This window comes from Epinephelus lanceolatus, chromosome 9 (genome assembly GCF_041903045.1).
Source record: "Epinephelus lanceolatus isolate andai-2023 chromosome 9, ASM4190304v1, whole genome shotgun sequence".
NCBI lineage: Eukaryota > Metazoa > Chordata > Actinopteri > Perciformes > Serranidae > Epinephelus > Epinephelus lanceolatus.
The window spans coordinates 20,881,067-20,893,723 of record NC_135742.1 but is presented as its reverse complement, the minus strand read 5'-3'; the positions used below and the strand labels follow the sequence as shown (position 1 = coordinate 20,893,723).

The 12,657-nt window shown below is 40.3% G+C and overlaps 1 protein-coding gene across 4 annotated transcripts in view; it reads left to right on the top strand.

Moving 5' to 3' along the window:
* The window catches only part of grid2 (glutamate receptor, ionotropic, delta 2), a 723,252-nt gene that overhangs the window by 121,758 nt on the left and 588,837 nt on the right, over positions 1-12,657 (top strand). For all 4 annotated transcript variants that reach the window (XR_013492025.1, XM_078170661.1, XM_078170662.1 and 1 more), the window contains exon 2: positions 1,110-1,265. Coding sequence is in view for 3 of the 4 variants with exons in the window: in XM_078170661.1 (XP_078026787.1) it covers positions 1,110-1,265 (156 nt within the window). In the remaining variant the exon portion in view is untranslated. The remainder of the gene's footprint in view (positions 1-1,109; positions 1,266-12,657) is intronic.

Genomic DNA, 12,657 nt, shown 5'->3' with positions numbered 1-12,657 from the left:
CCCTCACACCCTGTCTTCCTCGAGCTGGGTCTCAGTTCAGGGGCTACATACTGTACACACATAAGTCAGTTCTAGACTGAGCCTGTCATAACAGATCAGAGGTTTCTACAAATGTGGCAAAAGTTGCAACCTTCCTTTTCCCAAATTTGGAAAGCACAAGTCATCTATTGCACCCCCCAGAATCCCATAACGTATTGGAAGATGGTCAGCTGCTTAAAGGAGGTTTCTGGCTGTTGTTCTTATGTCAACATATGGTGTTCAGTTCGCTGAAATAAAATGTTTGCATTTTAAGTTTCTGCAAACCATATATACATTACATTTGCACATTTCATATATATCATACCAACGGTTCAAAAGTGATGTAATATATAAGCTGACTTGGGAAGTGGAGAGGATGGTAGATGTTGTATAGGCAAGATGCCTGCCAAGCTGCACACCACTATTCGAAACCAACCACCCTGGTTGTTTTTTTGTTTTTTTTTGGCAACCCTTTGTGACATTTCCACCGGTGTTTGTGGCACCTAACCTGAGTATTTTTAGCAGCACATCATGGCATTTCCAAGTATTGTTTGTGGCACTGAACTTGGGTGTTTTTAGTGGCACATTGTGGCATTTCTCTGCGGCATTTGTGGCACTCAACTTGGGTGTTTATCACCAATAAAGTGGCTCATTTTCCAGAAGCTTGTGTGTCACCAAAAGTGGCAGGATATTTTCCAAAGCGTAATGTAGTAATTTTTGTGTTTAAACATGTGTGCTACAAAATTATGTACAAATATAACATATCCACGTTTTGCAAAAATGTACAATAGGAACAAAAATGGTGAGCACATGAATAACAGCGTTTTACACTTAAACTGTTGAGCAATTTCTTGGTGATAAATGAACTCTTTAAGGTACAATCACATTTAGGTTGTTGTGGAGCTAAATCATCTAGGACAGAATTTGAGCCTGGCCCTAGGTTCTGTAAAGAATTCACCTTTGTGGGCTGCATACTTTTGAGGCCTCAGCAACATCTTATGTCTGTCTCTGTTCTTGTTTCCATTCCAGAAGTCCTTTAATACTGAGTAATGATTTCCTCTCTTCCTCTCTGCTTCCTTTCTTGTCAATAGGTGCCATCTTTGATGAGTCAGCAAGGAAAGATGATGAGGTGTTTCGCCTCGCTGTGGCAGATCTCAATTTGAACAACGAGATCTTGGAGACGGAGAAGATCACCATCTCTGTGGAATTCGTTGATGGGAATAACCCCTTCCAGGCTGTACAAGAAGGTAGGATGATAATACTACCTTGTTAAGTTCAAAATGTGTGCCTACAAGCAACAGGGCCTAAAAGGTGCATTGGCTTCAAAGTCAAATTTCTCAAGTTCTTTTTGTGTTGACATGAAGTATATATAAAAAGAGGACATCGATTCGCATCTTGGCATGGTTCCTTTTTGTCCCCGAAATGTTCTGGTCCAGGAACAGACTGAACTGAAAAGTCTTTCTTCAACATTCATCCTTTCACAGCTTCCAAATTTCACTTTTGCTCAAAGATGCAACAAATCTTTTGGATCAAATCTTGTTTAAACTGAGATTTGTTAGCATTTCCTGTCCAGTATTTTTATCCAAGGATTCTTCGAAATGTCAATTGATCCAAGGCAAAAAATGAAAAACAAATGTTATTGTGTATAAAACACAGTACATCCAAGAAAAATCTTGATCTTGGTATGATTTCAGAACCTCAGTCTCAGGAGCATAAAGCCTCTTTCACACAGAGCGCAATTTTCGCGGCGCCCACCGCGGGGTAGGGCGCAGAGCAAGCGGAGAGCAAGGCGCGCAAGACAGGATTTGGGGGAGTACAGGCTCGTTCAGGAGCTACAGCTCCATGGTGACCGCTTCCGGGTCTACTTCAGACTCTTCTCTGCTACTGGACGTGCTGAGGTGTCGTCACAGCACGTTGCGGTGAAATTAAAAAATGTTCAATTCGAGAGCGGGCTGGTGGGGCGCAGATGCCACGGTATGCGCCCTCTCGCGCGCCGCTCAGCTCGGCGGCAGAGCGGTGCCCTCTTGCGCTGCGGTAGCACATACACAATGAATGGGTTCGTTGGCGGAGGTCTGCGCTTTGCACGCTCTGTGTGAAAAGGGCTTAAGGCTCTCTCGCTGTCCTGTCTCTATTTTTTGTTGACCTCTACAATAAATTGAGAACAGTGAGGCACAGAAAAATCAGTCATGTAAAAACACAGCATCAAAAAGTTGGCACAAAGTCAGCTTCTGTCTTTAATGTTCCCTAGGTTTTCACGCATGGCTGGCATGCCCTCTGAGTTGACCTACATCACAGTCAGCTGAGGATGGGGCAGTGTTTTATTTCTTTCCCCTTCCCTTTTGTTTTGGCTTATGTTGATGTTGACAGGCATTTTATCTCATGCAAATGTAGTTTGGGCAGGAAATAGACTCTGGGATGTTGATACATGGTGGTAAAATAGTAGATACACTTTTCACACAACTCACTTTCATCCATGTGTACATAGATTTGGATTTACATGCAAGCCTGTCAAAGAGTTATATAATGCAGCTGCTGATTCACGACGAAAAACCAACAGGCTTGATTCTAAATTGAGCGTTTAATTTGAAAGAATCCCGTGGAACAAAACATTATGAAGTCATTAACCTTTTAGTAATGCTCTAATACAACAACTATTTTTATTTGATATCTTTATCTGACTAATTCATCAAAAGACCCTCGAGTGCTGCATTAGACAGTACACATGAAAACAGTTTTGTTACACATTTTTAAAGAATGAGGTCTGCAGCGCAACAGACTACAGGAGCCTTGTTTTTTTAAAGGAGAGTGAAGACATTTATCAAGTAAATGACATTTTATCAGATTGACTGTCCATACCCACTATCTCCCTGCATTTAAATGAGCAAATGTAATACGAAATATTAATTTGGTTTTACTTTACTCCCAAGTTGTACAGGGTGGGTCTGATGGCTTATAATTTAAATTGGAAATGTCAGACGGAAACAGGAACATTTCTACATGCAATCTAGGAATGTAAACTGGTTAATCTGTTTTGGGAAAGAGTTGTGGATCACACAGGAAAGTGGTTGGGCACGACAGTACCAAAGTCACCAAGGGGGACCAAACAGAATTGCCAAAAATATCAAAATATGACAGTGATAAATGTGGGGGTTTTCACAGCTGCTCGAGTAATCCTCAAATTCTGAAAGAGTACATCACCTTCAGATTTCGTAAAATGAAAGGGTCTATGTTAGAAATTGTGTTGTACGAACACATGTTAGCTAGGGTCGGCAATGAATTTGAAAGCTTTAACCCTATGGGCCCGAACAATGCATAGTGTGTCCAAATTCACACCTGTTTTTCTCTATGGACTTTCTCCGCGATCGTGCATTATAGCGAGAAGCCACACATATCACGTGAAACAGCGGAACCGTAGCTTTCCGACAAGACCAAGCACTTGTCGGTAGTCCAATGTTCTCATAGCGAAAAGTAATGATAAAGTTACACTAAAATTATGTATAACAGAGCTTTCATACAGCTTTGCACTGACATTACTGTTGGATGGATTACTCACAAATGCAGGCTCGCACAGAAATACCACGCATATCACATGAAAGTGCAGGACCAGAGCTTTCCAGTGATACCACACACGTCATTGCTGTCATCCCATCACGCTATAAATACAGATCAATTTTCTACAAAATAAAAACCTGACAAATTACTTTAAAATCCATTATACAGATCTTGTTATCAGTCACTTCATATAGTGAGGAATATTGTATCTTACCACGTCTTAGGCTTGCGTGTGTTTCTCCCTGTCTATCTACATTTGTAGTCTGGCTTTCAAGATGCAAATATCTCCATACTGTCCAGTTGACACTCCATCAAACTTTGTATGACAAGACCAGTGCACTTCACCTTTGCGCACCCAGACAACAGTAGCCTAATTATGCATGCCTGACAGGACAGTAGTCACCATATACATGGTGACATGGTATACAGTACTGTCTGTTTGCTCAGATTTGAATGAATAGATAAATACAAATTTGAATTATAAAAAAAGATAACAAATACTGTCACATGATTTATGACTGATGCTTCATCGCATCACAATACAAAGGATACCTAAGAGCATTTTTTCATTGTATATTGTATGTTGTTTATTGAATGTTTACGGTTTTCAGTTGTGAGAGCAGCTTTATTTGTCAAAGAGTTGTGCAGGGATGACGTGTATAGGCTAGCCCGGATGTTAGCATTGCCCTGATTCCCTCGACAGAAAGCCTGAGTGATTCTTCCATTGGATTTAACTATTGCAGAAGATAAACTCTGCAGCAAACAAGAGTTTATAATATTTGCATGTTTTGTTCAACGAGAAAATCTTCAAAAATATACTTTACTTTTATGATTTTTAGGTGTTGTTGCAATCGGCAGAAGTAAAGAGCTAAGGCTAGACTTTAAACAAAACTACACCACAATCACGACGTAATGTCACCACCACATTAAAGCTGTAAAGCTGTGTTTGGCATGATAAAGTTCTGTAGTGTCTTGTGCCACTTGTAAACAGTCGCCTTTTCTAAGACACTTAAAGGCTTAAAAGTCATGGATGGGGTATTTACTAATGTATTAATGTCGTAGAACGAACCATGAAAATCTCTTGAGCTTGTGTTAACCACAGAACTTATTTCAGGCATCAAAAACCCGCTGACTTTGAGACGGGGGAGCCAGGAGTGCTAACATGCTAACTTATTTCTGGGGTTTACGACTCATTCCTGCAGTACTCCATTGGTAAAGGAGGTTGTGCTTTAACAAGGTTATTTTAGTGTAGTGCTAAATACAAAATCCAATGAGCATATTTCCAAAGAAATGTGAAAAGGTATCACATGTTGCATTTCCAAGTTGAGCAGAACAAAATACCCACACCTTTATTTGGCTCATATCATAATAGAAATTTGCTCACTTGTTTCAGCACAGGGCCTTCATCAGACCTTTATCTGATGGTTTATTTGCTCTCCATTATTGGAACTCTAGCAGCAGACTTACTTGCTACCAACACTGTTATCTGTGTGCAGGTTAAATGTGGCATTAGAGGAATTATGATAACATGGAACTGAAATTAAAACTAGACTGACAGAGAGAGGATATGAGTGTGGGTGGGACTGGGTGGCACTTTGGCATTACAGAGATCTAGTTTACAGTGTGTTGAAATGGCAACACACAAACCACCAGTTACCCCACTTCTCCCAACTCTTAACTTTTTTAAATGATTTAATTCAAAGAAATAGAAGTGGAAGAACAAATGGGTTCCCGCTTCAAACAAGCTTGTGTACATTTCAAAGTAAATGTTGAATGGGGTCTTTTTTCATCATCAGAAGGCACTGTAATCTCAGTAGAGTCATTGTGATGTGTTTTGTAGTCAAAGATGATAAAAAGTTTACTGATGAGTCATAAAAAGTGCAAGTTTTCACTTCCTCCCACTCATCTTAAAGCAGCTAACAGCAAAAAGAAAACTACTCCCGATGACCAAGCAAATTTCAATGGCACCTTCGTCTTTGTAACTATTTTAAACCTGAAATACTGCAAATTACAAAATGCAGCAAGAGATGGGAACAGCACTGGTACTGGCATTGCCAGCATGGCTTATGACTCATCTAACAACACGGAGGATGTGTCACACCCATTCTTTTCAACTGCATTGTGTGAGTGGCTAATTAGGGCATTTGTTTTTGTGTTTGACAGTCATCCAAAAGCCTTTGTGAAGTAGGTAGAACCCCCCCAAAAAACATTCGCTTCTGGATTCTTTTTGAGAAATGGTAATAGTTTCTTCAGAACTCAGTGGTGACTCATACTTATCTTCAGTGTAGAAAGAAATGTTTTTTTCACAGAACATAGACATTCACACAATAGCTTGAAAGGGACCACCTAACTGATGCATTAATTCAAGACACAGTATTACAAGCAGGAATTGGCTTATTTGGCCTTAAGATCAGGCTATCTGGGTTCGGAACAACCACTGCCCATCAGGGCTGGGTATCCGAAATAACTCTGTGCCAAGTAGTATCAAAATGTCTGCAGTCAGATTATAGTCAAATTGCATCTTTTTTTGCAATGGGGGTCTGATTCCAAATGGTCCCGACTCCCTGCCTGATTGGCAAACTTTCTGTTGCTGCCATCTCCGGAGCAGCTGCCTCGGCGAACGATCAGTTCAGTGTCTGCCTGGTTAGCAAGCGCTAACACAGGCAGCAATAGCTAATATCAAACAGGGAGCTGATAAATGGTCACAACAAACTCAAACGGACACAAAAAATGTTCAAATGTGCTGTTAAACCCTTTAATAACCATTAGATAACATTAGCCGTATGATTATAACACTTAGCCCTGTCTTTGTTTTTGTGTAGCCAGGTGGACTCTCACAACTGTCCCAGGTGCAAAGCTCACACGCCTGTAGCAACAGCTACAACCCATAGTCTGTGGTGTAGTCAAGTCAAACCCGATGTGTTTTATAGAGTTGGCAGTTCAGCTAAGATGCTACCAAAAAGTTCCCCACCTTGTTCACATTATGGGAATCGAATAAAGTACTCTACTGGCATTGGTATCATTTTAAGGGTACTGTGTAATATTTTAAAGCAGTGATTCCTAACTAGTCCAGCCATGGGGTCCAGATTTCTCCTTAGTCACTGGTTCAAGGTCCACACAGTTCATTGTATTCAGCGCCATACTCACGTTTGGCCATGACATTAAGCTAGTTTGCTATCTCTGTTAAGTATCTGACCATTAGTTACTCACTCTACAGCAGGGAATGGCACTTCAAAGTAAAAGCTCTGGGCCGGATATACACTTTACCTCACAATAAAGTGTGTTTTTTAGAAACTTATCACATTCGGGGGTTCCATTCAGAGGGGACCTGGGACCCATTATTGGACCAGGACCCACCAGTTGGGAACAACTGTTTTAAAGGATACCCAGCCCTACTGCCCTCATGGACCAGTGACAGGGGTCCTACTGTATATCCTTATTGCAGTGAATGCAAGTTTCTCATGGAGCTGCTAGTATGCTGTCACACAGTAAATTGGGATGATAAACTGATCATCGACCATGACTGCCTGTCTGCCTTTTGGAATTATCAAGCAATTTTTTTTTTTCTTTACATTATAAAAATATTAACCAAAATACAAGTGCATTAAGTACAGGCAAACACAGTGCTTACTTATTGGTTTGATAAAGCTCCACGTTGTTTATGTGCTCATTTTTTAATTCTCTTCCTCTCTATGTTAAACTGATACAATTAACAGGAAACCAACACCAAAATCAAAAGATATATTGTCTTTATCTATTCTTGACAGTGGCATACTGTAGACATCTCTATTTTTTTCTGTGCACAAAAATGAGACCTTTAATGTGTGCAACACTGAAGCATAATTTAGCGCCACATTAAATCAACCAGACAAGCAAAGCACAGTACCTTAACACTCATAAGTGACTAGCCTTTGATTTGTTTAAACGGAGCAACAACTCATATTAAAGCCTATTCAAATTGCAACCTGCACTGCAAAGCCACAAAAGGAGATTTGTGTCATAGCAGGGTGAGCACGTGAGTCCATCTTTCAGTACAGAATAAAGTGAATCATTAAGATAGACAAAGAAAGGGGGTAGAAAAACATTTAATGTGATTAAAACAGCTTTTCATCAGAAGATTATTACGCTTAAATGCAATAAATCTGGTGAAACTTTCTAATCATATACTGTTCTCACCTCTTGGCAGATTTGTCTTATTGACATCAGATAAACCAAAACTGATGGATTTAAAGAGGCAACATGAAAAAAATGCCACAACTTTGTTTCCCTTCAATGATTTAATTAACTGATAATCAAATACAAAGGCCCCATTATCAACACCAGCGCACACACTGAAATAAACACACACACACACACACACACACACACACACACACGCATACAAAAGAAATATTACATCAGCCTTGGCTGAAAGAGTGAAGGGGAGGGTAGAGACAAGACATACTGTATGTGAGCTTATTTCCTCATCGCAGGTATCAGTCTCTCTGCCTGTAGCAAACAATGGTGGTCAAACTGTAAGTGCCTCTCTTTTCAGAGTGGCTTCGATGACTTTGTGCATGTAATGTATGTCACATTGTGTGTCTCTAAGGTCTAAGGGCTCTGCAATGTTATTTGGTAGTCAGGCTATAACTCTTTGAAGCGCCATCCTGAGTAGTTTTATTATCTGGGCTTTGTGTGCATGAGGGATAAATGTCTGTGTTTGTTCCTCCTTTCTTTATTTTGAGGTCAGCGAGCAGCTTGCATCTCAAGTGTCTTATTTAGGATATCAGCACTGTGTGAAATGAAGACAGTGAGTAAAGAGTGATGTGACAACACAGCAGGAGGCAGCATTTGAACACTTGCTCCTTGACTGAGCAGAGTGAGCCAGCAGAATGTTCCTGAATCTTGCAGTATGTGTTGCTGTCTGTACTGTACGTGCATTTTTAACCTCTCTTACATTATAGTTTATTTTAAGTAATCCTGCTGCTGGGGTATTCTGTAACTTCTTGTTTTCAACTTTTTTTTTTCCAGTTAAGGGGAATGCTTTTCTACTGATTGTGCACATTCTTTCCCAGCAGTCTCATACATCACATTCATAAATACAGACACAGTTACAACGTGGAGCTGCCAGACACACTAGTAATGCTGGCTGTCAAAGGGAGCTCACGAGGAGTATCTAAGTTGGTTTCTCAAGAGCATTCAGTATCTATTGGCAGCGCAGAATTTATTACGGACGTATAAGATGCCACTCACTCATCTTTTGGGACTTCAACCAGCTCGTTTTCAATGACAAACTGATTAACTCTTGCAGGCCTGCAAATCTCTCAGTCTGTTGGCTGGTCTGTCCACATTTGTGGGAGGTACGATGAATACTTCCCTGTCTTCCTGTCTGCCTGGTACAGAACAGACTGCCTGACTCATTTCCCTGCCAGTCTGCCTGCCAGTCTTTCTGTTTGCCCGTCTGTTTGTGTCGTTAGCTGGCTGATGAATTGATCTGCCTGTCTTCCTATCCGCCTGTCTATCTGTGTATTTGTCTAGCTAACTGGTAACCTGGCCAGCAGATCAATTGTCTTTGTCTCTGTCTGTTTTCTCATATATTATGGTGTCACGTGCTTTGCTTGGCACCCTTTTAAGCAGAGAGAAAAAGCAATTGGTTACATCAGTCTGAAATATTTTAATTATTTAAAAATGTTAATACTATTAAGCTTTGCTGTTTCTTTATCAGGCAGAGAATTAAACTCTCTGATCTTACAGTACAAGGTCACTGCCACTTCTCCCTCTGTGTGTGTGTTGGTTGAAATTACATCAAGTAGTTATAAATTATGAAATAATAACAGATGTTACAGTTACCTTTAATTAGCTTAGATTCTGCCCAAGAGCCATGCAGTATACTGCAGTCAGTGTTGAAAGTGTACATAGAAAAATCATAAATGTCCTTTCACTTAAATGACATGAACTGCATGTTGTCTCTAAAGGCTGGGTTTACGTACATAAAAGCGTATGGGGCTAATTTGCACCTTGTCTTTGATTCAGTTTGTGCTGGCAATCTACATGTAATTAGCACCAGATTTACTGAGGTAGAAGCTCATTATGCAATCAGCACTTGAGACAGTCTCCCAGACACATTCTGTTTAAAGCAGAGCTCAGTAGGTGCTGTTCAGTGGTGGGATGAGTCGGAGATCATCAAGCTGGAATATAAATGATAATGTAATAATGCTGCATAGAAACCTGACTAATTAAGTAACATGTATCCAAATAAATCAAGCACCACATGAAGACCCTTCAGCTGTTGTGTGACGGGCTGTTCTCATTCACTGATCGTACTTATACCTACAAAAGGTAATGCAATATAATTCAATGTACATAGAGCTGCTTTCACACAACCATGCGGTAACCGCCCTGATAATTGCCTACTCGCAAAAAGGTTTCCCCAAAAAAGAGTTTTCAACAGCCTCTTCTGCTACCACAGTCCAGGACTGCGATGACAGGCAGGTGCTTCGGTAAACACTGGCAGAAGTGCAAGCTTGTAGCTGCATACAATAGCAAGACAATAAAAATCACTGAAATTACAAAGATTACTTCTAGGGCTTTCCCTGATTAAGAATTTTCATAGTCGACCAATAGTCGCCATTTAGGGTCATTAGTTGACTAGTCGCCCACATGTTTATGATATTGATTTATTGAATTATTAAATTATATGTTTTGGGCGGGGCAACACAATGGTTTGAGTTGAAGGTGTGAGAAAGAATAGTATCAGTAACATAGTTAACACTGTGTTACATTACAGAGAAATACAAAACCGCACTAATGAACCTTCATTAATATAGGCCTATATTTTCTCTACAAGTGCACGTCACACACTGAGCGAGCCGCCTGTTAATGACACTGTCAGCAAAGCAGTAATGATTGTGCTAAGTGGCTAATGGGCATGTAGCTACCGACATGTTTCAGATGATACGTCATGTTTGTAGTCGACCAATGAAGATGAGTTTACATATCACCTTGAGTTCGTCCTTCGCCTTCTCAATTATTAGAGGGCAGCCCTAATTTCGACATAAATGGACATTTACTGGATATCTGAAGCTTGGTGGAAATATTATCCCAGGCCCACCTTTCTCTCTATATATATTTTTTCTCAGTATAAAGCTCATATTTTTGTGGGTCTCTCACACTTTGACGGCTGTCATTAAAGGTTCTGCAGAATGAAGGTTCATTAATTTAATTAGAATTTGTTTCTTTCACCATAACCTTCTGTTTTTAATACATCTTACATCAAAAACCTGCCCCCCTGGCTCATCTGTGAACCTCACCAAGTCCTGTACTTAGTCACATATTCACTATCTGCGTGATTCTTGTACAAACTGTCTTGCTCAATCCTAGATATAGGCTACTACAGTGGTAATGTGGCACAAAGACAGAAATTAATGGACGCATGATTATTAGAGGATCATGTCTAGTTTCAAATCAAGAGGACAACAATTCAAAGAGGATGCCAGAGAGTCCCAAGCTCTTTGTCTAGCCTGCATCTCTGCAGCACTACATTATGACTGCCCTCTGTTTAAAAAAAAATAAAAAAATCCTCTTAGCCATGAAGCAATAGAACCATTATACCGGAATGAGTAATAAAAAATGGCACATCGCAATAACCATATCTCTAACAATGCAGACCATAGTACAATAGAGCCGTCCAACTAGATTTTAAAGAGAATTATCTATTTAAATGTGTTATCCAAATGAATGTACTGAGTTCTCTGCCCTGAGGGTCGTGTGTGTGTGTGTGTGTGTGTGTGTGTGTGTACAAAATTGTCTCAGGAGTGTGTGAAGGGGCTTGGATTAAATCACACTCCCTCCCTCTCCGTCTCCCTCCTGCATGGTACTTAATTGTGGATCTGCTCCTGTCACTTATATTCACATTTCACTCCCTACACCCTCACCCCCATCTCCATAGTAACCGGGCCAGGCATTACTTGGAGTTGTGTGTGTGTGTGGTGTCTGTATGCATGTCAGTGTGTGCCCGTTCATGTCTCCATCGATTAAAGCAATGAGAATCACCTAATTGGATAACAGTCTATGGAAAGGTGGGGGGTGTGAGGAAAGGCAGAACAGGGGAGACCACAGGAGGGAGGGAACTCAATAGTTGTCTCAGCTTATTTTTCATCTCAGCTTAGTCCTGACACACAGGGCACACAGCCACATTTACGCACACGCTGCCACACTCATGGATAAAAAAAGAAAGACAGGAAAAAATCCCCTCCCTCCTCAGAAGGTGTGCAGGTAGAAAACTTAATAGTTTTGACAGTCCATGCGGCATCTATGATGTCATATGATATCCTTTGAATTAGTGACCCACGAATTGATATTGATATTTATTTCGAAACACGTACAAAAAAAAGACATGAACATACAAACAAGCAGACATACAGAAAGAAAGTAATATTTATAAATAATGAAAATCAGTTGTCAGTGTATAGTTACTCTATATATACCATACCTAAGACTTTTCTAAATATACCATTGTTATTACCTTTTAACTTTGACACACAAAATAACCCATATATATAATATGATTACCAAATATCTATCTCACAAAAACCTGTTTTAGTATATAATAAAAACCAATTAACTGTTATCTGTGACTTACAAGTGTAAACCAGTCTAAATGTAGTCTGTAGGTGAGCATGAATGGTTGTCTGTCTCTATATGTTAACCCTGCGATAGTCTGGTGGCCTATCCAGGGTGTACCCCGCCTCTCACCCAATGTCGGCTGGGATAGGCTCCAGGGATACAGTGGTTAGATTTAGGAAAAGAAACATGGTGAGGATGTACCTTAAACTGACCCAAAGTCAGTCAAAGTTCACACAGTTCTAAACACTGGTCTCGTGGGGAACTACCTGGTGGAAAGTCCTGGGTTTTGTGACCAATTCACAACCCCAACCTTCCCTCATTACTGGACCACTCGGGATCCTTCCTCGTTTACTCCCATCAACGCATGGGTCACGTTATTGCAGGCTTCCCAAATGTGCTGGTTATGCACACATTACAGGCTTATAATTACGTGTACAAATTTGCAATACTTCTTATATGAAACCCTATGAAACTTTATGAGAA